Below are 27,560 nucleotides of genomic sequence, written 5' to 3'. Positions count from 1 at the left end.
TATAAGAAGGAGAGATAATGCGTAGTGGTCTTGAAGACACATGCTAAGTGCAATTAAGGGTGTGCTGATTGTGAGTTATTAATTATGTACAAAACGGCATTGCCATTTAAAGCAAATGCCACAGTGAATAAAAAATAAGAAAGGAATGTACACACTAAAGCAAGTCATTGTGTCAGTTGCCTGATGAGCAGGTGGTAGCGAACGACAAGCAGGAAAGGCAAGAACGAAGTCTGTTGACACTATCGCATTTCACTCTTGTTTGGTACATTGTATTGAAATATCTCTCGTATTGCCGAGTGAGTTCAACAACGAAGCACAGCATCTGGATATGGCGCAGGAAAGAGGGTAGGGGTGACGTGTGGCGCACCGCTCTGGGTGCGGGTCATCCTATTGACGCCTCTGATAACAACACTAATAGTAAAAGGAATTGCATGAGAGTGAAAGTGCTAAAGGTACCGCAGCTTCATGTGAGTTTGTACTAGTATTGACAACTTCCTCTGGTATTTATTAGCCGTTAAATTCCTGCTTGGTGCATTCAGTACAGCGTTCAGGCTTTGTTAGGGCTCTGGACTAAAAGGAATATTAAAGTCATGAAGCACTTTTTTTAAGTACTGGTCTGTGCTCTTTTGACTGTATTCAGGTGCAATTTAAATTGTACGCGTACTTCTTGCATAAGCCCTTTCTGCTTTCGCTGCTATCCGGCTTGGAAATTGTTGAGTTTTCGTGTGCACAGCTTGAGAGCGTAGATTTAGTTCCAAAATATAGCCAAGCTTGCATTGAAGTAAGAGATGACTGACTGCTTGTAACATGCAGGAACAGGAACTTGAAGACAAACTGCAGCAGCTGGCCACTAACATGGCTCCCTTGTATGCTAGGGTTGCACCAGAATCGTACAAGAACCAGGTGTGTGTTATTTACTTGTGGTACTTGTGATCGAAAGAACAGTGTTTTGATATTATTTTTCGTCATCGCCTTTTTACTTCCTCTCTCAGACCGAATTTGAGTCTGAAGGGATATCATGTAGGTTAGGACTGAAGCCAGGAAGACCATTTTCGGGGGTTACCGCTTGTGTGGACTTTTGCGCCCATGCCCACAAAGATCTACACAACATGAATAATGGCTGCACAGTCGTGAGTACCTTTCAGAGACTTGATTTCAGGTTTGTTAAGCAGCCTACTGTGGTACTGGTGATAAAACCAAGTTCTGACCAAATGAACAATGTCATGGAAGCTGTTTTATGTCCGTAGAACAATGACTACCTAATTCCTTTCTTGACTGTGTGTAGCCATGAAACGGGCTGTAACGGGGAATTATTGTTACCATTGAGTGTTGCCATGTGACTGTGTACTTTGTAGCTTTTTGAATTATTGGTGTAATGTTAAAAGATTGTGTTGTAATGCTAGCAGTTATAAAACTGCATTTTCGCTACAATAGTTGAATAAACTTTGTAGCTATTCCTATAAAGGACTGTTAGTATAACTGTAGAAAAAGCTACCTTTTTGGCTTGTTCTTGTGCAGCATGAACAAATGATAAAAACATGTAAAGCATCTGTTTTTGTTTTAAGTGCTCTGTAATGTTATAGATATTAACGGGATAGCATTAAAGGTCCTGTTCCCCTGAAAATCCTGCGTGAATGTTGCCATCATTGGCAACACTTTGAGCAAAAAGTCACAGGCATCCTTCTGTCAAGTGGTAGCTTGCAGATGACATGGCCATACATTGATCGGTCCTCAGGTCACAGTGTGGATGCCATCATGAGGCCACATGACATGCATGGCCGAGTTATAAGGCGCTTCCAACTTCGGCTTCTAATTACAAGTGGGAGGGTGAAGGTAACTGAACCTTCCAGGACCATTCTAGGACATCATAAGAACGATATTCAACTGTGATAGGGTCATCTTTTGGATGTTCTCGTTCTTGTTTCTTTTTTTGCACATTTTCGCAGGTCCTTTTGCGAGTGCACATCGCTAATTTATTTCTTTAAAGCTGCGAAAAACCTTCCTGGAATTGATGTTTGCCATAATACCTTTTCAGGTAGTGACGCTGACAAAACATAGAGGATTTGAGAAAGGTGACGATGAGCAGCTGCATGTGCTTCCATTGTATGTACTTGATGCAACTGATGAATACGGAAAAAAAGATGGATTTTTTGACAAGGTGAGTTGCTTTAACAACAACAGTAGGGGTGTAGAAGTGCTCAAGGATAGCTATAATTTTATGTGTTGGTGGTTCATCAAAAGAGGCTTAGAGGCATGTCTGGAATGAAAAGTTCATGCTGGAATGTATGCTGAGGTTAGCGGTAAATGAACTCGCCAGTGGTGCACCTTGGACCAGACTTTTATGTTTCATTTCATCAGTTTGTTTTGCAAACGGCAGGAACATACTGCGGATGCAAAGCATCTCGTAAATTCTTTCTGGCATACACTCACACACACACTTTTCAAAAAGTTTTTCAGTGCGCATAACTGAAGGCACAGCACACAAACTAGCTGGTGTGTGTGTGTATTCCACTTTTTCTGGAGCAGTGATTTCAATTAGCTGATAATGATTTTAAACCTTTTTTAATGCTTGTTTTCAATGGTGTGGTTTAATTTGTGGATCACTTAAAAAGCACATCTTGGAGACAAAAAAAAAAAAAAAAAATCGGGCAGATTGCAGGCACTGATAGAATTGGCACCACTTGTGGTTTCATGGAGGGCACTCAGTCACTGTGGGTTTGAGCTTTGCGCGAACCAGTGGCCCCGACCAGAGTAACTCACTACAAGGAGACAGACCTCTAAGTGCACAGAGGTGTGTTTATTCACTCCCTCCTTCTTGCACACACACACGCTCGGGTGGATACACGGTGCACAGCCACATGTAGATCCCAAATTCTCTCAAAAATGCTCTGATGGATGAACATCATTGAGACTCAGGAGTGCAACTATAGCCAAAGAATAGTGATTATCACCCAGCTACCTCTCCGTTGCCTGAAATGAAGGAAAGAAAAAGGGGAGAACATCATGGACGCAGGCAGCAGCCGTCCAGGTGCAAAAGTGAGATGCTCTTGATATGCACTGTATCACGCTCTAGCCACACCATTCGAGGCAGATGGGCATTTCAGGTGTCCACTATGGTGGTGAGTGTATTTAAAAAGTACAAAGGCAGGCAGGTCTAGCAAGGCATGGAAGATATTGCATATGAGGATGGCAATGTACACGGCACAACAGTTGCAGTCATGAACAAAAAAAAAAAAAATAACCCAACACGAATCGAACATTGCTGCAAACTGCCAATTGTAGGCTATTTATGAAAGTGCAAATATAGTGACAGCTTGTTAATTCAACCCTTGTTAATTTGGATAATTTGAATTATGAGCACCGTCTGTGTCAAGGCCCATGGTCGAATACATGAGATGTTTGTTGATTCAGACATGGGTGGGCTTGCACCAGTCAATTTGGACAGGCAGCATGCTGAGGTATGACCCAGGAAGCCAGTGATCGTTTAAATCCCCAAACCTGATTTTCATGGGACAATGAACAAGCAACGCCAAGACATGGACTGTCTCTGTGGTCGCTGCCAGCAGCTAGGCTCCCAGAAACAGATGCAGATATACTGTGCTCCACTGCGCAGTGTACATGCGTTACTATACTTTGTCTCACAAGATGTCTGGAGCACTACGAAAGGCAGAGGCACCCCGGTCCAATGAGGATCACGCGCACTACAGTAGACAATTTTGCTCCTACGTGCCTCTCGCCCCCCAAATTGGCGAGGATGACAGTAGGAGCACAATTCTCTTTTATAGTGTGCAGGGGCAAGAGGCACTTGGGAGCACAATTGCAAGGGCTCCTCTGTCTTTTGCAGTACTGCAGATATCTTGTGAGACGAAGTATATATTTGGATAAGACTGGAGAAAGAAGCGGCAGATGTCCTTCAAAGCAGGCTTTTGAGCCAGTGGTGTCAGCCGACCCTCGTAATGATGATGATGGGGTTAGTCTGCTCACTAAGGCATGGTGAACTTCCTTTTATCTGGCGTACCATGTATTGTTCCACCAGCAGGTCTAAGGCATTACTCGATCATGAGAATCGTTCAGTGCCATCAGCTGTGAGGGGATTCTTTGAGGGTCAAAAGCCGCTTTTTTCTTGAGTTGGATCCAACTATAGAGCCTGTGCCACCTTTTATTTGCTGCTGCTCTGCAAGCTATTTTGTGGCATTGCTGCAGCCACAGAGTGGGCCCCGTTACTCAGCCAAATGCGAAACTATAATACCTCCTTTGCGAAACATAGCGCAGCAGCATAGTTTGCTTCACTGTTTTTAGATTTGCGCCATCCCGCCACTGCTATCGGGCGCAAGCCAGCCACTGGCACCGTTTTGGACACTGCTTTGTACACCACTGCATTTTTTGTTTGGCTATTCGTAATAATTATTATTTGCAAATGTAGCTATTTGCAGTTGTTTTTCCCACATTTTGCATTTCTTGGGAAGATGTTTCTCACATATCTGTTGAAAATGGTGCTTGTGGGTTTGATATCTGCTGTAGTACTACCAATATTGCAGAGTATCTGCAATTAGCAACATATGATTGCTTTCTGTAATGAACACATCAGGGAAAATTGCACCTACTTGTCTGGTGCGGTGATCTGAAAATACATTTACTTGAACTTAAATTTGCCTGCTTGCGTCTGTGTTTGCTGATATCCTGCTGGCCAAACCTTCCTACAGTCAAATCTGGATATATCGAACTCAAAGGAAATTGCAAAATAGTTTTATATATAAGAAATGGCAGTATACAAGCTTTTCTCTAACCTGGAAGCAAAAATTCTTTGTACATACACCAGTGACGCACTTGTAGCTACATATCACCTGATGGCATGCTAGCAGCACACTGCTCGCTAGGTGTTGTTAGGCTTAGCTTGCTTCACTTTGATCGAAGCCGCTGCAGATGGTCCTTCAGAAATAACCATTGCCTAATCATAGGATGTCAGATTCTTTCACCAATACACTGTGAAAATTGAATAAATGCTCAGTAAATTTAAAGGACTAGAGGCACAAAATTTTAGCTGATGTTTCCTTCTTTCTGATAATGTGTTAGACATTAGAATGCATGGATTACCATGCAGTATTTGCCTGCGACCAATAAGTAATGTATCATTGAAATTATTTCTTGATGCTGTTTCAGTTTCATCATCTGTATGATAGCTGTGATGCATGTAGTTGATGTTTAGGTTATGTGAGGCATGAAAAAACTGTAATATAACTCGCATCATTTGTGCAGGCACGTGCTGTATCATCCATACTTTCAGTGCGTTATATATTCGAAGGATTTGTCGCAGCTGGGCTAATTCGTCATAGAAATGTGTGTCGTCGCATAAAAAAAAATGGACGCATAATTGGGAAAAGTCGGAAAATGTTTTACGGAAAAATACCGGCCCTGTGGAAGGGCTGCACTTGCGAAAAAACGAGTGCGGCCCTTACATGAGTATATACAGTATAGTGTATGACTTTTCTATACTTTTACAAAGGATTTTCAAGGGAATAGTCTGTGTTCAATATACAGTCAAACCCACTAATAACAATATTGAAGCGCCATGGAAATATCATTGTTATAACCAGATTAGACCAAAAAAACAAAGAAAACATTATAAACTACACATTTAATGACGACGAGGTAGCTTACACTTTTTATTTCGTACTGGGAAGAAGTCCGTAAGCATCGTCTGTTTCACTGCAATCTGGCCGACATCTTTCTGCAGAGCATCCAGCTGCTGAACATAGTGCAGTGGAAGGTTCTTAGCAAAAACAAAGTCCCGCAGGAATTCTATCATTCTCAAAGCCTCCTGGTGAGATGCAACCTGCACAGGTTCCGGTTCATCATCGCCGTTGCTACTGTCACCGTCCTTCGCGCCAGTGACTGCTGCTACAATAGCCTTGTCTGTCGTGACTGTATCGTCGGCATGTAAAAATTCTTTGTCACGACGTGTCGCCGTCACTACCGCTCACTGTGGACCAAAGTTCGGTCATCGCTGTGAAATCGGTGTTGCGCAGGAGTTATGCGAAGTGCTTTGCCTTCTCCGCTAAAATCGGGCCACTAATCGGCAGGTTCGCTGCACGGGCATTCAAAAAACACTGGTAGAGCGCCTGTTCTACATCTTTGTAGGCCCCGTGTCGAACCCTTTTCCGGCCATCGTTCATTGCATGGGCAGTACTGGCATCACTTTTATTCTCAATCTTGAGCATGTTGTGGATGACTGTCGATACCGTCGGTTGCTTCAGGCTGTACTTGCGCACCAAGTTGCACACTTTTACACCATCCTTGTGCTCACATATAATGTTCCGCTTAACTTGTAGCGATATTGCCGTTCGCTTCTTCTTCTGCGCCGGTTGTGTTGCTCTTCCTGAAGGAGAATCCTCCATTGCTGTTAACGGGAAATCCAGGGCCAGCAAGATTGTAGCAACAATGATGGAACACTAGAACCATGCTAGGAAGACACGTGCACGAACGCTGCTGCACGCCTGCCACAAAACATGTGCAACCGCGAAGCGAGGGCCTGGACAAAGCAAATAAGGGAGGATAGTGTAGCACACCACGGTCAGTGCACCCTCAGAATGGATTGCTCCACCGTGCAGAGGTAGAGAGGACGCGGGTCCCCTAGGCCACGGGCGGTCTCGCGTGGGGGCGCTCAAAGCTGTTCCTCAGAATGACCGTGCCTAGCAGCTCCTTATGCCTTCCCTCCTCCTCCGCGTGAGGAAGCGCTCCATCCTACCCCGCGTCTCCACGACATGCAAGCTTCCATGGCGCACCTGACCAACACATTGGCTTAATGCACTCTGTTCCGATTCTTTTTTTTTATTATTATTATTTTTTTTATTGTCACTGCATCGGCATTGTCGGCATCTCCGCGTACGCGCGCGCTTTTGTGGTCACCACGTTTCTGCATTTTTGTTGACTTATAGTGATCACATTTCATTGTTATATCCGATAATATAACATGACACCATTGTAATAAGCTGTTTATTTTACCATAGAACACACGGCAGACCTGATGGCGCAGCAACTGCCCATTGTTATATTCGATATATTGTTATAAGTGGGTTTCACTGTAGCCAAAAATTCAAGGTATCTGAGTTTGATATATCTGAGTCGGCTGTACAATTTAAGTGGGAAATCAAAAAGATTTCGGGAGTCTAAAAAGTGAGCTTCATCTAGACATTACTGTTTGCTCTGTACCCTGTCAGCAACGCACTGCCTCCAACTCTCATTTTAGTGCGGTTTACACATGCATGAATCTCTGCTACACTTACCACTGTACCCTTTTCTGTTTCTTTAGGTGAAAGAAGGATCGTTGGAAGTTCTCACCAAGTACCACACAACAACACGGATACGCAAAGTACCTTTGGGGCCATGCAAGAAACGTGGCAGGAAAGAAAAAAACCCTGATGAAGCAGCGCACACCATGCAACAAAATTCGAACTTGGAGGTGAGTTCCATGGCTTGTAGCTCCGTAAGTAGGCAAAAGGAACAGTTCAGAAATGTACTGTCATGAAAATGAATGAGACTTCCATTTAAAACCTTGGTGAGAGCTTCAAAACAAGAACATGCAAATAGCTCAGTTTGTTTTGCAGCGATTGACTTAAAATACTTGTTGTTTCATTGAAAACACTTTCACTGAAACGCTTGATTGCTTCTTAACTGAGAAGGTTATGTAAACCTTTATGTAAAAAAAAAAGCAAAACATAGTTCATGTAGTTAAAGATCACCATAATACAGAACTTGATGCTATGATCACGGCTGATAAAATTTGTAAACTTATCTGGCCAAAGTGTATGCGTACAATAGACAGAATTTCGGACATTGTGAATGTTCTTTGGTGCCACTACAGATTATTCAAACATGGGAGCCTTGACTGCATCCATGAAGCACTAAGCACAGCCCGCACATTTTTGCAGCCATGATCGCCGGTTGCACTATACACGGTGTGAGCAATGCGTGGTGATACATGGCCATAAATAAATCCCATCAGCCATATAGACATCTGTGCGAATGCATTTCCTCTGCTGCGTATGAATTTGTTCATTTTTGGTTACACAAATCTCAGATGATGCGACATTTTTGGCAACTTTGTGAGATTTGTATTGTCGTGATTCTACTGTAGTGCATTAGATTTAATTTGCCTCATCAGCTCACCCATAGAAAGCAGTATACAGTTGAATCTCTTTATAACAGGCATGTAACGGAGAGCAGTTTGTAATTTACATAAGAGGTATGTTTTCTTACATCAAAAGTTCTGCATTTTCATTATTTACTGATCTGCCCCTACTTTGATGACGTCACTGGATGACTGAAGCTTTTAGAAAAAAAAAAACATTAGCGGTGCAATGGTGATAACATGTCTACACGGCGGCGGCATTCCACGAAATGACTGCTTTCTATCAATAAAACCTGCTTAGTGCCTAGTGCTGAAAATGCCAGTAAACCTTCATTACAAGTGGTGGAAGTGACATCTGATGCCGCCCTGGAGCTTCGAAGCAGCACTTTCATGTCCAACTTGCCAACCGACACTCCCTGGTGACCCCGCGGCTGCCTGTGCTGGTTTTCTGTGCTGATACGCCTCAACAGTGGGTCGGCCATCTTCAGTGGAACCGGTGACTCTGATTTTAAGGGCTGGCTGGCTTCATACGTACGGGTCACCACAGACAACTGCTGGGATGACACAATGCAATTCCACATAGTTTTTGTGTTTTTGACGTCACTGACCTCTGGTTCTGTGATCATGAAGTGGACATAGACATCTGGTCAACCTTCAAAACCAAATTCACCGAGCTATTTGGCTGCCCTAGTGTGTGCAAGCTCCGCACTGAATAGTGCTTGTGGGAATGTGCAGCAACCGGATGAAACAAAACGCTCTCCAGCTACATCAAGGACGTGGTAGGTTTATGCAAGTGTGTCAATGTGCCTGAGGCTGACGAGTTCAAAAATGTTGTGAAAGGTATGGATAAGGATGCATTCGAAATGCATTTAGCCCAGGCTGTGGACAGTGTTGCCTTAGTTATCAGCTTGTGCCAGAGCTACGGGGAGCTCCCAAGCAACACATCGTTGCTTGCCACATCAATAAGCCAGGAGGCTGAATTCCTGTGCGCTGATGCTGTGATTTCTAGAGGGCCTCATCTGATGCAAATAAAACAGTTCATCCACGGAAATGTAGCATATCAACTCATGCTTGTGCATGTATTCTCGGAGGACTCGCCACCAGTGTTGACTCCTGCTCTTCAGCAGATGACCCAAGCTCAGGTCGCTAGTGCGCTGCATATTGGTACATCGTGGATGTCCTGCCACCGGTGCCTCAGCAAGACATGGCCACCCCTCTTATGTATGTTACTGTTCTGGTGAGACAACCATCTCGCCTCTTGGGCCCTTTCCACGATGGCACTTGAGTTCCACTGCAATCAGTGCCCCGGGCTCTCCTTCATTCATACTGCACTCTTGCGGCACCACCGTTATCTTCCTTTGTGCCGGTGGTATTCAGCTACGATTGTCCGTGGCACACTCACAGCAGGCCCATTGGCTACTATTGCAGCCGTTCTCCACCTGTAGGCGTCTTGGCGCCACTTGGTTACTGGTCTTGCATGCTGACACGGCCCCTGCTCCTTTGTCTGTTTGGCATACGGCATTTCTGAGAACAGTTCATGCCTTCATATGTAATGAAGCTTCACATATTGGCAAGCTTTGCTGTGCTGATTTAGTGCAGAAAGTGCAGTTAATCATTGGTAGTTGTAAGTCACAACAAAGTGAAATATTTTTGTGGAAGAAGGTTCTAGATCAGGGGTTCTCAAACTGGGTTCCACGGAACACAGGGGTTCCGCAGGCTGTCTTCTTGTGTTCCGCGAGAATCCTCAGAGCTCAGGGCAAGCACTGCTCTCAAAGAAAAATTTAATGGTGAAGGCTTGGTGAAATTTTGGATGGGGACTGCTCCGCTGTTTCCAGGCCTCGTTGAAAGGGCAGTGGACATTTTGCTTCCCTTTGCAACTACATATGCATGTGAACAGGCATTTTCAGCCCTCGCCTATCTGAAGAACAAGCACAGGAGCCGTCTTGACCCGGCAGCTGATATGAGACTGGCTCTGAGGGGGGGTGGTTCCCTGGAACTATTTGAAGGCTTTTGGGGTTCCTTCAAGCAAAAAAGTTTGAGAACCCCTGTTCTAGATAAGTACCAAACTCTTTCATGCACTGACCAAGAATCATAAAAATTTCAGCCTCTCTCTAGTATTATTCTGCAATGCAAACCGGGCACTTAATTATAATGAAACAAGCCTCGTGTAGCGGCACGATAGCATGTGTGAAGTACAGGCAGTGAAGAGGAGAGCGCCCGCTTTGAGAATGTGGACATATCCCTTAGCTGCCTCAGAACATGTGGGAATTGAAGGCTTGCATCTTCCCACACGTCCTTTTCTTAGAGATGCCCCCACCAAACTTGGGAAACAAACTTTCCTTGCATTTGGTTGGGAGTTCTTTAACGTCGATGCCTAGATTCGAAGCCAGGAAAAGAAGCTTCACGCTTTGTTTCTCAGCACAGCATCAAAATTGCATGTTACGGAGTAACAGCGAGACTCATTAGTTCCATTCAATTCAGTTCCATTCTTTGCACCAGTTCTGCAAAGTCCTGCAGCGGTGCCACAAGCGTGCAGCGCCAGTTCCAGCAGTTCAGGTGCAGCATCAGCTGCTTCCAAACGAATGGTAGAGTGCAGGTTGGGTCATCTGCTAGCCTTGACGTCGTCTACAAGTTGCGGTCGCAGCTGTGGGCAACTCGCGTCAGCCAACGCCAACGTCCTGGTTAACTTGATGAATATTCAAATAGCACATAACGAAGTTTTGCCATTATCCAGCCCGCGATGCTTTTGGCCTTGTGCATTGTAGCAGACGGCGAAAGGACCTGATGTTAATTATTGCACTTATCAACGAGAACACGATCGAGTTCGCCAAGGAAATGGCTACGCGTACTCATAAGAAAAGTAGACACACGCATGTGGTGTGATGCATGCTGATTATATTCTTCAATCATGATCATGTGCGCTTTGATCGCCGGCTGCTGCAAAAGGTGCAAATATATATGCATATGCACAGCACGTACTTGATGCGATGTGCTATTTGAAAATCTTCATGTTTGGGATGATTAGCACCGTTGATCTGAGCAGCATATACATAGGCGATGGGATTCATTCATTCATGAATATGCGATGATGTACAAAAGCTGACTGCATTCATGTGGTCGGCTAGATGTGAATTATATTGCCACTCACATCAGCTGGCGCCAACATGCCGAATAAGATCAATTTTCAACTAGCACATCGCAATGAAGCGTTGACACGAACCAGCTGCCTCGATGCATGTGCACCATGCGTCAGCTGGCGCGAAGCGCAAACAACTTTGATCACGATTGAAGTCAGCATGAACCATAACATATGCACATGCTTACTTGTTAGACATGGTTTGAAGTATGCGTCGTTGTTTCTTTGGTGAATACGAGCACCGTCCTCCTTGACAAGTAGAATAGCTAGGGTCGCTTCACTGTTTATCACAACACGCAAGCCATCATCGCGCAAGCTGTCGTCTGCTTTCATTCAGCGGCTGAAGCTGCACCATTTTGGCACTGACCACTGAGGAGGTGCACGGTTTTGCCAAACTTTTCGTAAACTCGACCTGCATGACGTCTGCACTTTTTGAAACGAACGCCGTGATGCAGAGGGCGCCATGTTGGATCACTAAAACGAATGGTGAAGTGCAGCACCATGTGAGCAAACTAGGTGGATCGAACGGACCTATTGGCTGCGACATGACCTGTGGGCTGTGTTAACCACTGGATGATGGCCCTTTTACCGAGTTTCAAGCTCCTTTGGTCGTAGGAGCTGCATGAGCAAGAAAGCCGGCTGTGTGTACCTGCCACGCTCAGTGCAGGCTGACACACGTACACTGCCTGTATGTTACTGGTAGTTTAGAAGCCCTTCCCTGTGTAGCGCTTGCAATTAAAGGGACAGAACACTGGAATTTAGGTCTCTATTTTTTTTCGCCGCAGTGGAAAGATTGATGTCTAAACTGTCCAATTCCATAACGGTTTTGTTAGAAACACTGTAGAAAAGGTTTACCGGGAAGTTTTCGATCAATGCGTGCGCCCGTTTTGATGTAATCCGATGCTGGAAACCATGAGCAGCGACCGCGATGACGACTGGCGGTCGACAAAAAAGACGTACTAAAAACAAATATAACTTTCACTCGCCAGACAGTAATCAGGCATTTTTTGCGCAGAGTAACGTCCTTTTCAGTTTCACACTCAATGCTGTTACGGCACAATAACACACGCCCTCGTCGACGAAAGTTTTAATGGGCACTGTCATTGCTTCATTCAAGAAATTGCAAACACTGTGGCGCCATCTAGTGGCACAAAACCTGAAAGCATACCTCTCGCGGTGCGAAAGCAGAGGTGGTTTGTATTTAAGGACGCACTGGAGAGAGCGCAAGATATAATAAATTATGGCAAGCACTCCTCGAAGAAAAAAAAAAATTTGCAGTTACGGAAATCGGCGATATTTTGCTGACAAGTAGTCACGGGGGGGGCTACACTGAAAGTACTAGGGTTTCTCCGCTAGATAGCGCCTCGGTTGTTTTTATGCGATTTTCAATGGCAAATTAAAATTGTGAAGCCGCTTTTCTTTGTTATTGTAGTGCTCGATCTGTACTATATGAGGCAAGATCTTTTCATCTCCATCATAATCTCATGACATATTTTGGCCAGTGTTCTGTCCCTTTAAGGCACCCTCGTCAATGCTTTGCAGCTAGCCAAACTGCTCTGGACTACTTGCAGTTGTAACAAATACCGTGGGAGTGATTTCCCCTCAAGCATGGTAGTAGTGACAATTTGTGAGCAATGGCACCACACCCTTGCCACATCAGCCTAGTTGGGAAACTCTTGCAAGTAGGGTTAAAATATTGTCACGTAGCCGTTTAGGCTCGTAACCAGAAGGTTGGTTTTAATAGGGGGGGTTGACCTAGAAGGCACAGAAGAGTAGGTCCAGAGAGCACTGAGAGACAGCAGCCGACTTCAGCTTCTTCTCGAACGCCACGAGACCACTTCTTCCAGTCCGCGCACGAGACTCGATGAGCTGCCGCCTAGCGGCTGCTGTTGCACACGCTACATTACCCCCCTCTCTAAAAAAATAAATGCGAGTTTGATGAATTCAAAAGCAGAAAGAGAAAAAAAAAATAAAGCAAGAAACATGCGGTAGGCGGTGCGCTAATTTTCTCGCGAAAAGTACGGTTTCATGCGCACGACATGAGCAACCTCGGATTTCTGCTGACGACGAGTAGAAGAAAAGCCGTCCGGAAGCACTTCGTAAGTCACGTCGCTCAGCTGACGGAGCACTTTGTATGGGCCAAAGTACTGTTTCAGAAGTTTTTCGGATAGTCCCCGACGTCGAATCGGAGTCCAGAGCCACACTCTGTCACCCGGTTCGAAAGTCACTACACGGTGGCGGTGATCGTACCGCTGGGCGTCTCGACCTTGCTGGTTCCGGATGCGTGCCCTCGCCAGCTGTCGCGCTTGTTCTGCGTTTTGAGTGAACTCCTCGGCGCCAACTTCGAGGTCACGGCCGTCGTGGGGCAACATGGCTTCGAGCATTGTCGAAACTTCACGGCCATACAATAAGGAGAAAGGCGTCATTTGCGTTGTTTCCTGCTGCGCCGTGTTGTACGCGAACGTGACGTACGGGAGGACGTCATCCCAAGACCGATGTTCAACATCCACGTACATGGACATCATGTCGGCGAGAGTTTTGTTCAGACGTTCTGTCAAGCCATTAGTTTGTGGATGGTAGGCTGTTGACCTGCGATAGGTAGTGCCGCTTAGCTGCATGACAGATTCCAGTAGCTTGGCAGTGAAAGCAGTGCCTCGGTCCGTTATTATAACTCTCGGGGCGCCGTGCCTGAGGACTATGCGTTCGATGAAAAATTTCGCTGCTTCGATTGCCGTACCACGCTGGAGGGCCTTCGTTTCAGCGTAACGCGTAAGGTAATCTCTAGCGACAATTATCCACCTGTTGCCGGAATCAGAAATTGGAAAAGGACCCAACAAATCCATGCCAACTTGTTCGAATGGGTATCTTGGCACTTGAACAGGATGTAGTAAACCGGCCGGTTTCACAGGTGGTGTTTTTCGTCGCTGGCAATCATGGCATGTTCTCACGTAATGGCGTACTGCGGCCGCAAAGTTTGGCCAATAATAACTCTTCTTAATTCGGGCCAGAGTTCGAGCATACCCCAGGTGACCCGCGGTGGGCTCGTCATGACATGCCTGTAAGATTTCTTCGCGAAGAGACTCTGGTACGACGAGGAGATAATCTCTTCCCGTCGGAGCGAAGTTGATCTTTTATAAAACATTGTTTTGCATGCAAAACGACGAATGCGTTCTGGCGAAGAGACGGGGAATTTCTGTAGTGCGCTCTTCTAGAAAATCAATAAGTGGTGCGAGAGCCGGATCATTACGTTGCTGCTGCGAAACAGTGAGCGCGTCGACGGCTGCGATAAGGGGAAAGTCTGGTTCTTCGTCTTCCCGCGCAGCCTCGACAGGTGAACGGGACAAGCAGTCAGCGTCGTTGTGCTGACGTCCAGACTTATACACGATGGTCATGTCGAACTCCTGTAGCCGTAAGCTCCATCGTGCAAGGCGTCCGGAGGGGTCTCGCAAGTTTGTTAACCAGCACAGAGAGTGGTGGTCACTCACAACCCGAAAGTGCCGGCCATAAAGATAGGGTCGAAATTTCATCACCGCCCATACAACGGCCAGACATTCTTTTTCGGTGGTTGAATAGTTTGATTCGGCACGGGACAAAGTCCGGCTTGCGTATGCGATAACTCGCTCGGCACCATCTTGCCACTGCACGAGTACAGCGCCTAGACCCACGTTGCTGGCATCTGTGTGGACCAGAGTCTCGGCATTCGCATCGAAATGGGCAAGTACAGGTGTTGTCTGCAAGCGGTGCCGTAACTCGTCGAATGCCTTTTGCTGTTCGTCCGTCCAGGTGAAGGTGACATCATCCCGGGTGAGACGTGTCAACGGAGCGGCAATGCGTGAAAAGTTTTCAATAAATCTGCGGTAATAGGCGCAGAGGCCCAAGAAACGGCGAACTGTCTTCTTGTTACATGGAGTAGGGAATTTGGTGACGGCAGCTGTTTTAGCGGGATCGGGACGAACTCCTCGATGGCTGACGACGTGGCCCAAGAACATGAGCTCTTCATAGCCAAAGTGACACTTTTGTGGTTTTAACGTGAGGCCGGCAGATCTGATAGCCCGTAGCACAGCGGAGAGACGTTGGAGGTGTTCCTCGAACGTTGGTGAAAACACAACAACGTCGTCCAGGTAGACTAGACACATCTGCCATTTAAGACCAGATAGAACTGCGTCCATCATTCGCTGAAATGTCGCTGGAGCGGAGCACAATCCGAAAGGTAGGACTTTGAATTCATAAAGTCCATCGGGCGTGACAAACGCTGTCTTCTCGCGATCACGTTCATCGACTTCGATCTGCCAGTAACCGCTCTTGAGATCAAGCGATGAAAAGTAGCGCGCGTGGCGCAACCGGTCTAATGAGTCATCAATACGTGGCAGCGGGTAGACGTCTTTTTTTGTGACCTGATTGAGCTTACGGTAGTCCACACAAAACCTTAAACTTCCGTCTTTCTTCTTAACGAGGACAACAGGCGAAGCCCAGGGACTCCTCGATGGCTGGATGACACCGTCATTTAACATCTCGTCGACCTGTTGAGCAATGACTTCGCGTTCCCGCGGTGACACTCGGTAGGGGTTCTGTCTGACTGGTCGGGTGCGGTCGTCGGTTATTATGCGGTGCTTGGTCAAGGGCGTCTGTTTAACCGCGGAGGCGGATGAGAAGCAGTCTTGAAACTGAAAGAGTAGCCCAACGAGTCTGTCCTTCTCTGCCGGTGATAGAGCGGGATTCACATCAGGGTCGAAGTTGGGCGTTTGGCTGGCAGACGTGTTGGTCTCAAGAACAAAGCAGCCGTGGGCTGCTTCTGCGACACCTTCAAAGTAAGCTACCGTGGTGCCTTTAGCGATGCGTTGCCGTTCGTTCCCGAAGTTCGTAATCATTACGTGAGCTAGACCATTAGTCAGATGAACTATACCGCGTGCAACACAGACTCCATGATGTAACAGAAGCTCTATGTTCTGTTCGGCAACACCAGCAGCACAGGACTGATCGTCGCACCTGACTGCGACGAGAGCAGACGAACGCGGCGGCATGAATACATCCGCGTCAACGATGCGTAAAGGTGCGTGGCGTCTTTCTGAGTCAGCGGTCATTGTTTCAGGCGTCGAAAACGTTACAGTACAGCGAGGAACATTAATAATCGCCCCATGCTCACGTAAAAAGTCCATGCCGAGTATGAGATCCTTGCAGCAGTGTGGCAGGATAACAAAAACGGCTACAAAGGCTGAATCGGCGATGGTTACTCGGGCAGTGCATCGTCCGATCGGCGTCATAAGGTGACCGCCAGCAGTACGAATTTGCGGCCCCAGCCATTCAGTTTTCACCTTAGAGAGCCGATCTGCGAAATTTTTGCTTATTATTGAGAAGTCTGCTCCGGTGTCTACCAAAGCTGTTACTGGGTGTCCGTCGACGAGAACGGAAAGGTCGGCGCTAACAACTTGATCGGCTTGAGGTTGATTGGGAGTTTCGGATTCATGTGGCGGCGGCGGCATCCTAGTCACAGCATCGGACTGAGTCGTCACGGGGGGGTCTTCGGGATATCGGTTCCGTTCGTCAGCAACCTGCCCCCCTGAGGTCGCCGCCTTCAGTTTCCCCGGTGTGGGCTTGGCGACCGGCGCCTCGGCGCATCATTAAAATCACGGCGGCTAGGTGACGAGTAGCGCGCGGGAGAAGACTGTGTACGGTTGCCTGAAGAGGTTGCACGAGTTGCGAGGTATTCCTCGATTTCTGGAGGGCGTTCGCCGACCCGGGGACGCGGGGAATCCCGAGAAAAATCCCGAAGACCGAGCTCACGGTATGGACAACGACGGTACAAGTGGCCGGGTTCTCCACAGTGGTAGCACAGCGGCCGTTGGCGAGGAGTGCGCCAGACGTCTGCCTTCCGAAGCGGTGGCTGCATGACGGGGTTCTGCTGGGGCGGTGGCTGGTAGGAAGGCTGGTAGTATAGTGGCTGAGGAGCGGACGGCTGTATGACGAGGCTCTGCTGGTATGGCGGCTGGAAGGACGGTTGGTAGAACGGTGGCTGCAAAGTGGGTGGCGGCTGTGCTTCGAATCGAAGCTGTTGCGCAGGAGTCACTGCAGGCCGACGAAGAGCCGCTGCGTAGTTCATAGGACGTGGCTCCGACGGTGACTCAGGTGGGGACAATGTCTGACGTATTTCTTCCCGCACGGCTTCGGTGACAGCCACGGCAGTCGGGTTAGGCGATACAAGGTTGAACTTGAGGAGCTCCTCGCGAACTACCTCGCGGATCAGCTCACGCAGAGAGTGATCGTCAGTGGATCCGTTCAATGTGGCCACACTGCTGAAGGGCTGACCACAGGCAGACTCCGTGCGCCGGTATCTTTGCTGCAGGGCTCGCTCAATGAGGGTAGCTTCATTGATGAAGTCCGCGACGGTTTGAGGTGGACTCCGAACCAGACCAGCGAAGAGGGGTTCTTTTACGCCCTGCATCAGGTGGCGCAACTTCGCTGATTCCGTCATGTCGGGATCAGCCCGTCGGCAAAGACGCGTCACGTCCTCAGCGAACATGGCCACGCTCTCGTTTGGTAGTTGCACACGAGCTTCTAGGAGGCGGCGTGCGCGATCACGGCGGTCATGGCTGGAAAAAGTGTCCCGCAGCTGCTGGCGAAAGGAATCCCAGCTTTGAAGACTGGCTTCCCTATTCTCATACCATGTTTTTGCGCAGTCCTCAAGGGCGAAGTACACATTGTGCAGCTTCTGAGCAGGGCTCCACTGATTGAATTGCGCCACTCGCTCGAACTGGTCGATCCAGTCGTCGACATCTTCCCCAGTAGCGCCATGGAAACTGGGGGGGCGTACGAGGCTGCTGAAGCAGCAACTGGTGCTGACTTGCCTGTGCCATTACAGAAGTCTCGAACTGCTGATCAGCTGGCGTCGGTTCAGGTAGAGGGGCAAATTCCGGCGCCAGACCTCGGAGGCGACGGCTGCAGCGATGAACGGGTGTCGACACGAGCGGAAGCCGGTTGGGACTCGATGAGCGGCTGCGAGAGGCCCGAGACATGTAATTCAAGGCCTCACCTCCACCAGTGTCACGTAGCCGTTTAGGCCCGTAACCAGAAGGTTGGTTTTAATAGGGGGGGTTGACCTAGAAGGCACAGAAGAGTAGGTCCAGAGAGCACTGAGAGACAGCAGCCGACTTCAGCTTCTTCTCGAACGCCACGAGACCACTTCTTCCAGTCCGCGCACGAGACTCTCGATGAGCTGCCACCTAGCGGCTGCTGTTGCACACGCTACAATATTCATTATAAGGTCTTGATCGAAATTCAAGGCAGGGTTGTTTTTTGTTGAATTTACTCTACACCAGTTAGCTATTACAGAAGAGGCCTACTTAATGGAACATATAGGACAACCAACCAAGTTTATGGAAAACGCTTCTTATTTTCAATTGTGTTACATACATGTCACCTATAATGGTGTTTAAGGATTAAATAGCTCATATTTAAAAGGTATATATGTTCTCTGCTAATAGATATAACAGTCCTCCCAAATAAAGGTAAAAAAAACCCCTCAGTATGGGGTTACAAATCCTTAACACGAATATTCACCATTAGCTGGCACAGATGACGGGAGGAATTTGAGAAAGTGGGCGTTCTTCAAATATGTCGGGTGTGGGTTCGTGTGTAGGTGGGGAAGTTGGAGGGCGGAGAGAGGTTGGAGAGTAAGTGTATTAGACATCCTTGATGAACTCTTGATCTCAGGCTTGTGAATCCTCAAAAATCTGAGAAATCTGCGAGGCACAGTCAGGAGTATGAAACTGTAGTTAGTTTTGGTTTCCACTACTTCACTGCACCAGACGGTTGGAGAAGAAGTGATGTTTAAAGGTCAATATTATCTGCACGTGCACGCAACATGAGCGGCTACTGTGGTGACTATTTGTATGGGGCACTGAGGAATAAAGGTGCCGTTTTTGCTGGCATTTTAAATCTCACTTCAGGGATGTAGCTTTCTCAACTGAATCCAATTGTCATGACAACAACACGGTGCTTCAGTTGACTTTCTTCTGACTGCATTGGGATTGAATTTGGCACTGACATCTGGATTTGTTGGACAGTGGTGTATATAGGAAGTTTCCTACCCCTGACGTGGTGGTAGTTTTTGTGAGGGAGTAAGGGAAGGGTTTCATTTATCTTTTAGGATCTAATGCTATGAAAATAACTGCTTGTATTAGGCTATTCATTCTCATGAAAACATTATTTTGCACTCATTCTGTGTTGTAACTTAATCTACATTTTAAACCCTCATCACTACTCATTCGCTGTCTGACAAAGTGCTAGAATTCATCGTTGTCTTAGGCACCTGACGTTGAGTACCAATCCTGAGTTTACCTCTTCGAATGTGAAATGAATGAGGTGATCGTGACAGAGGTGGTTGCTGTTGCTGAGAGCTTTCTTCTTATTTGTTTTTCATTCGAGGATGAGTTTGCGAAGCATGGCAGACTTTTTCAGAGTTAGGTTTTACTTTTAGTGGATTGTGTGTGTCACTACTTTCCTCTGTTAACATAAATCTTTTTTTTGTGGCTGCAGTGTAAAAGCTAGGGCTATTAAAATTTTATCATGCACGCAGCCGTTCCCCACTCCAGTAGCGTGGAAACTCAGTTTACTTCTCAATAAGTACCATATTTGCAGTCAAAGCCGTTTATAATTGCAAGGAAGCAGTGGTTATAATAAGGCTTCAGTGCCATTTCAAGTTTTCCATAATTAAGTCTAACTGTATGGCCTGTTAATTTATGCGAGGTCTTTGATTGTTATTGATGGTTAGTGCATTTCGGTCATCCTTATGCAAAAAGAAAAATTTATGCCATGTATTTTGCAGGCACAGACAGATGAAGGGTATGCATCACAAACAATGCCATCACCAGTCTTCAGTCCCAGTTTTGAAGCACCACCACCATCGTACCACAGATCTCCATTTGAAGAGAAGTACAAATCAGGTGTGCCTCACGTGAAGCATGAATCGGAGCTTGGGAATTCCAGGCTTGAGATTCCTGCAAGTTCCTTTCGATCTCAGCCTAGTTTTTATCCAACAAGTGAGCCTTCAGCAGCCAAGTCGTATGGCGCATGTGCACCAGGATACAAAGTTAAAAATGAATGTGTGCCACCTTTTTCTTGCCAGTATGATACATCAGCTTCAGAGAGTAGTTTCTCTTTACAGAGACCCAATTCTCCTTGCGCTGAATCTCAAGTTCCTTGTCCAGGCAAAGATGACATGAAAGTGGTGATCAAGAAAGAAAACTCCAATGAAGCATGCATTCAAAGTATCCTGGACAAAGGTGCCCAAGTATTAAACAAATCCTCAGGTATGCCTCAAAGCTTGTCACCTCATACTTTAGAAAGAACACATCACACCAAGGATTCCAACCCATTCAATCAGCCATATCTTCAGCCTCAGCAAGATCTTGCCTATGGGAACCCCTACTTTGTAGGCAACTACACACAGCAAGGAGCGCAGAAGATGGGAAATATTTGTTCCCTTCCTCAGAGCCCCATGATGACTACCATTCCGGACACTCCTCCCGAGGATCACCACTTGGCTATGAACTACTACAAGTACAGGATGGTTGACCGGTACCACTATCCTAGCTACTTGCCACACAGTGGGCAGGATGGCCCCCCTGTGGAAGGCCATAGCATTGATCACTTGCAGAATTTGGCCTCAGTTTCCAACCACCACCTGCAGAACCTCGAATTAGGTCGTCCCAGTGGGGGCCACACTGTCTACTCGCCATTTGTGGATAGAAGTGCTTCCATGCAATCTTACCATCATCAGTCTCTAAGCGCCGCATTCAACCCCATCTCCCAGACACCGTCCCAAGGCGTCATGCTTCCACCGTCATATGTCCCACAAGCAGTGTCTCCACACATGTCGCGGAATGCCGGCTATAGCGCACCTGGCTTTTCCAGAAGTGGCAGCTTCCTGTCCCCACCTCATGAAGCATTTCCACCGCATCCCAGTCCCCCTGTCACTCCTATGACACCGCCGAGCACACCGAGACTGACAGAACTGAACCCTGTGCGAATGGATTCTCCACTGCACATGCGATCCCCATACTATGTGGCTGGCAGCTTTGGCATGCCCATGGACCCATCCTGTGGAACATCAAGGAGCCACAGTCAGGGTGCCCCCTTCCCGCAAGCGCCCTATGTGGACGCGGCAGCGTGGGCCTCCGACCGTGACTACAGTGCAGGCTTCCAAGGCCCTTACTACGCGCCTCGTGGTCAGTGCTTCCCAGCAGCTGTGACACCTCCCAAGGACTATGGCATGCATACACCGCCTGTTCCTACACGCCTGCCTGCAGGCCTTGCTACACCACCTCCACAGACGCGTGCCAGTGTGCTTCCTCCTTTCAAAAACACTTTCCTGCCAGCGCAGACTGCACCAAATGGCTTTGAGCGGCACCTACAGACATTTCGCTCGGTTATGGAGGATGCACAAAGGAGCCAAGTGGCAGGCCCTACACGGCTCATGCCACGGCCAGCTAGTCACGAGGGCCTCCCTAGGGCCGAGATAACCAAGGCTGAGGAGGAAGGCATCTACGAAGTCGACTCAGACAACGAAGCAGCGTTCCAGGACCCAGAAGTTGGTGGTGTAGCCATTGCCCTCACACATGGCTCGGTACTGTTTGAGTGTGCCAAGCATGAGCTTCATGCCACCACTGCTCTCCGACGGCCCGACCGCAAGAACCCCACCCGCATCAGCCTTGTCTTTTACCAGCACAAGAACCTTAATTTCAGGAACCATGGCGAGGAAGAATGGGAGAAAAAGATGGAGGTTCGCAAGCTGGAGAAGGCTAATGGTGAGCGGCCATCCAAGAAGAAGGCCAAGCTCTCCGCGGAAAGGTTGGATGAGGATGGCTTCCCTGCGTCGGCACTGCGAGTGGCTGACCAGGTCCCGTCTTGGGAGGGACCCCATGTGCCCTTGCCCTCATTCTTTGCCATCAACCCATACCAGAAGTGTTTCTAGCTTGGCCCAGACAGGAGTGCACTAGGGGGCTTCTAGTGTGCCAGCCAGGAATGCCTGTACCTGCTGAATACATGGTGTTTGCACTGCTTGGTGCCCAGGCCAGCTTCAAAACTGGTTGTTCGTTTAGGATGATGACTTAAATATGCACGTGCTGCTGAGATGCAGTTTTGGCCTTGTCGATCTTTATTGCAACAGCATCATGTTTGGTGTAAAATGATGTCAGACAAGGGGGCGTTAACCAAAAGGGGACATAGTAGTTGCTTTCATCGCTGCTGTACTGTGAATTTTTTAGAAGGTACACTGTTATGCTCACTGCCATCCAGTGTTAGCATGTATTTATGCTAGCGTTGATCTGATATTAGCAGTTCTTGCATAAGTGGATAGTAAGCATGCATAATTATTCTCAGTACCGCTGGATTTCTGATGTCCAAAGGTAGGCTTAGTTTTTCGCATTTATGGGAAAAAATGAAATCAGCTTTGTGTGCTGCACTGTTGATGGCTTTGTAATCATAAGCAGAACATTGGCGAGAGTCAAGTTTATCTTTTAAAGGTGTACAGGTATGCAGGTTCAGATGAAATGTAGCCCATAATAAATAGTACCAGAGTTTATTTTTGTGCTGCATACTTGCAGTAGTCTTTACTTATATCCCTGCTTTTTTTTTTTTTTTCACGCCATTATGAAGTGAGAAATTTTTACACAATTTCATGCTGTTTGCTCTTATGCCTCATGAGGAAACTTTTTTAATATCGGAGACTGAGGCATAGCTCCAGCTCTGTACAATGCTTTGAGATGTGCTTGAGGAGACTCGGACATTTTGTTTTCCTTTTCATTGAAGTTTGATGATGTTCTTCATTCATTAAATGAGAGAATCAGGCCTACATGTTTACCTTCAAGCAAGTTTTTGCAATGTTTTGAGTGGCAAGATTGCACAAGTAACAAGTCAATTCTTTATGTCTAATCTTCCACATAATTTTGTGATATCTTAAGAAGGGCTCAGGGTATTTTGCAACCGTAATTTCATGTGGTATCGTACAGCTTACTCTGCATGCAGCCACAATACAAATGCATATGTTAGCCATTTGCACATAGCAAGCATTGGGATTGGGAAACCACAGCGATCATTTTACTGTGTGGAATTAGTTCTGAAGAAGGATGATGTGATAGTTCTGACAAAAGGAAAGTCTTTTCAAGGATGCAATCACTTTCTCAAAGACTACAAAAGTTTTAAAAAGAAGCCTTTACTGGTGCCATGGTACGAAAACGTATGCAGGAGAATAGTTATAATTCAGTAGACTGAAGTAATTGCTCTCAGGTTTGAGATTCTGTAAGGTTATCTCTGTTCTATAATTTTGGAGAGATTATTCATACACTGCTCATTGTTATTGCGGCCACTGTAATATGGAATTAATAAGTTTGATTGTTTTACATTATAAATTGTCTGAAGAGCAAGAATGTGCAAATGTGCAGCATTGTGTGTGGCTAATTGTAGTAGCGGCCATGTAGTGCCTATAGTAAGCCCGAAGTGGCAGGTTTGGTTATTTTTTACTTTACCTTACTAGCAGTCATCAAAACAAGCAGTTCAGTATGTTCTTAACTTTCTACAGAATAGTGGGACATATACATTGCACAGCACGTGCCCCGTTTAAACACCAGCAAGTTTATATCCACTAGAGGCCAAAGGCCACTCACATTGATTTCCAGCAAGGTCTGTTTCGTGCCAGGCATGGACATCCTGGCCCTGCTAATTTCCTATTCTCACTCGCCTCCCAACTTTACTCTTTGCCAACCCTGTCTACATTTTCTTACTGCATTAACATTGGAATGGCTGTGTGAATGAAAACCCAGCAGCATCTGAAGTATGTCTTGCACAGCAGAAAAAAGTACCTTCCACACTTATGGCCTCGAGTGGGATTTGAAACTGCGATGGAACAAACAGATCAGCTTTGTTTGCTGCTGCTTTAGACAATGCAGCTATGGCCTCAGCTTTTCTCCTTATGCGTTCAATTGCCAGCCTCTTGTGTTGTGCTTTAAAAATTGTCCTCTTCCACTTTTAAACATGTGAGTTAAGTCCAAACTCCTCTTGCACTCTTCTTTGGAAATCATTACCATCTTTCATTCATGCGCGATAGTTTTTTTTTTGGCACAGGCGATTTGCAGGCAATGTGGCAGGCAATTCGGCACAGGCAAGCATTGGCAGGATACACCTGTGCTGCTGTTATTTTGATAAATATAGCTGGGGGGGGGGGAGGCCTGCTGTTCGGATATGTCCCACTGTTCCGTAAGAGTTAATGAACTTCCTTATTGACGTGCCCACTATCTGCAGTGCAATGGGTAGTGAAAATAAGAGCAACTTTTGGTAGTCATGTAGTTCTCATGACTTGCATGAAGCACATAACGTTGGATGTTTTTATTTTGCTGAGGCACCTGGTTGGCACATGAGAAGTCTTTCAGGGCCATCTGTGCTGGCACTTAGACTCACAGATGTTGAGGGAAGGGCACTGCATTTTCATTTTACTCATGTCACCAGCATCTGTCTACTTGTTGATTGCAGCATCCCATGATTTCATGAGCAGCAGCCATGCTGACAAGTCATTGGCAAGAGTGCAAGTAATGGCCTATTCTCACCCCTGACAAGAATCTGGCATTTAAGCTTTTGAAGTGCGAAACCGGACATCATTAACTAGCCTAAATATGTGTGCAGTGGACCCACATGTTTTAATTTATCGTAAAATTATAGTGATTTAATGAACACATTTCAAGTAATTAAATGGGCACAGTGGCCCACTGCAGCTTAGTTATAATATCTTAAATGCCATGTCCTTAGATGTTGCCATATGTCAGGAGGCTGGTTGCTGCCTAAAATGCCACTAGCCAGTCATAGCTATATTGTTTGGCTGTTTCGTGTACACAGTCATCCTTAAGTAGTGTGTCAGTCACATAAAAAAGGATTGTCACAGAGCATTCTTAAGCTGTGCATACTTTCATGCTCATTTCTATTTTCTTCTGAAACTTATGCAGGTCATTGGTATTGCTTTCAGTACTACTGTTGAGAAGTGACTTGAGTGGCTCAGTTTTGTTATTTGTGCTGTTGTCTTGCCTAGTAGTGTGTTAGTGTGTATGCATGCATTTATCTGCCAGACTGCACAAATATGAAACACTGGTCATGAAAAGCTTTCAAGGCGGGGGTGATCTCTACCACTACGTTGACGCACATTGACAGAAGAATGCAAGGCTTGCAATGTGAAAAGCTGCACAATTTTATCAGCATGCACTACATCTGAGCAGATTATGCAGTTCCCTTTAATTCAAAGTATGGGCCCTCCATGATTTGGAACACCGTAGTGCAAAACAGTACTTGATATGCTCTTCCGATGAACTCAGTGAGTGGCACTTGCAGAGCAGTTTATACTGCTTCTTGCTAGGCTTCCCAGAAACAATGTCTCCAGGGTGTAAATATATTGGCATAACTCTATCCTTTTCATGATGAGATGTTTTATGAACCTTCTGTCACTTCCTACAAAACAGTGGCAGTCCTTCAACATTGTTCATCTTGTACAGAGAACATCTTCAGCATAAGTTATACAGGCTATTAACGTGTGAACACCATGCTGCAACGGTGGCCGCGGTTATCTTGGTTAAAGAGCCGCCTTTGCAATGTGAATGACATTCTGGAAATGATTTCTGTCTCTTTAGCAATGGGTGTCGCATCGACCAGGCGCAGCTAACCTGGAGTGGGCAGTGTAGCATGTGGGATTGCTATGCAGTCATTTAGTTCTCATTGCATTAAGTGTTGCTTCCCTGGTGGGTTGATTCTCTTGTTATGAAGTTTGTCTTGTTTTTATTTAACGCCTGAGTATTTGCTTAAATTACACAATGTTTACACCTACAAGAATGTTTAAATTATATGTACACATGGTTCCTCTTTTTTTGAACCCAAATTGCTTTCATTTTGTAACGACGTATATTGCTGAAGGGTATTCAGAGCAAACCGTCGAAATTCAAAATTGCCAAAGTTTTAATTTTACACAGAGTAAACCACTGCCATTTTAGTTTACCACTGTTAGATTTTTTTTTCTTCCCCTTTGTATTTCTTGTCATCCTCATAATTTTTATGTTGTTGTGAATGTTCAAAATGAAGTGCATACTTTTGTACAGACCTGTAAATAGGAGGTACACCACATTATCAGATTAGAATCATGCAATTGCATAACATATTCACCAAGAGTATTGAAAACTCCATGAAATTCAGATACATGTGTGGTCGTTATACATGAAGTTTTCCAATAAACAGTACTTTATCATTGTCCGAGCTGATGTTTTCTGCTTATGGCACAGTACCACAACAGATTCGTATCGCTACCATATCCACATTTGTGGAGACCTTTAAATATACATATTACATATTAGCCCCCATATTTCGGAGAACAGATGAAGGACATCTAGCGGCCATGCAGTTTCTTCAATGGTAGGGCCCAGGCCATCGTTAGCTTTCAATGTGCCACTATCAGCCAGATCATGCAGAGGAAGTCTCAACTGCACTATCTGTGACTCTTGCAAAAGGTTGCAGTGTCCACAGCTCCTTCCCACTACAAAAATGGTGTGAAATGCCCTTCACAGCATTGTTGCTACTGGATAGTGATCGGCTGAAGCCTTACCCCTATGCTAGGCATGCTGTGGAGTAGTGTCACATGGGAAACACCAGATCATGTATGCGATCCATGACAACACTGGTAACTTGACAACACAATGAGATGAGGCCAAATCACAGCTGTGCGGTGACACCTGTCAGCCAGAAATGCAGAAGTGACGGCTACAGCACAGAGAGCAAAACGAAAGTTTGCTATGGCTAACCTAAACTGCGGGCCCATGTTGCTGCGAAGAAGTCGGGGCATAGCTATCGTGACAGGCAGATTCACGCAGCTTGGACCATGACCACTTGGGTACTGGCGCCTGCGAACCAGGTGGAGGCAGGTGTACAGTCTTGTGATTGTTGGTTGCATCAATTGCTGCAAGCATGATCGTCGTGTGCTGCATGCGATCTGCTCATTAGGGACAATGGTGAAGTTTCCTTGAAACGGGCAGTGTAGTTTTATGACTGCATTAAGAAAGCTTTTAGCCACGTATTGTTACGGCGGGCTCCGAGGAGCGCTGCGCCAGAAAAAGAAGAGGTGCGGGACGAGAGCTAAACGCCAGCGCGAGGGTTAGAAAAAAAAAAAAAAGAGCGCCGGGGCAAGCAGTGCTTGCCTGGTGTCCTCCGTTCTTCTGTGTCTATCTCTAGGCGGGCACAGCGTCCCACAACATTTTGGTGGCAGCGGTGGCATCATGC

At 46.4% G+C, this 27,560-nt stretch overlaps 1 protein-coding gene across 6 annotated transcripts in view; it reads left to right on the top strand.

Annotated features, from left to right (window-relative positions):
* Positions 1 to 26,540, top strand: part of Tet (Ten-Eleven Translocation (TET) family protein) — a 213,772-nt gene extending 187,232 nt beyond the window's left edge. For all 6 annotated transcript variants that reach the window (XM_084588460.1, XM_084588461.1, XM_084588457.1 and 3 more), the window contains 5 exons: positions 814 to 903; positions 993 to 1,130; positions 2,036 to 2,158; positions 7,310 to 7,459; positions 20,086 to 26,540. In XM_084588460.1, coding sequence (XP_084444586.1) covers positions 814 to 903; positions 993 to 1,130; positions 2,036 to 2,158; positions 7,310 to 7,459; positions 20,086 to 22,233 — 2,649 coding nt within the window. In that variant the 3' untranslated portion in view covers positions 22,234 to 26,540. The remainder of the gene's footprint in view (positions 1 to 813; positions 904 to 992; positions 1,131 to 2,035; positions 2,159 to 7,309; positions 7,460 to 20,085) is intronic.
* Positions 26,541 to 27,560: the final 1,020 nt, after the last annotated feature.

The sequence above is a fragment of the Amblyomma maculatum genome, chromosome 1 (assembly GCF_055883805.1).
Source record: "Amblyomma maculatum isolate TAMU_Amacu chromosome 1, ASM5588380v1, whole genome shotgun sequence".
Taxonomy (NCBI): domain Eukaryota; kingdom Metazoa; phylum Arthropoda; class Arachnida; order Ixodida; family Ixodidae; genus Amblyomma; species Amblyomma maculatum.
Note: the sequence above shows the minus strand (reverse complement) of the source record. Positions and strands in the feature narration are given on the sequence as shown.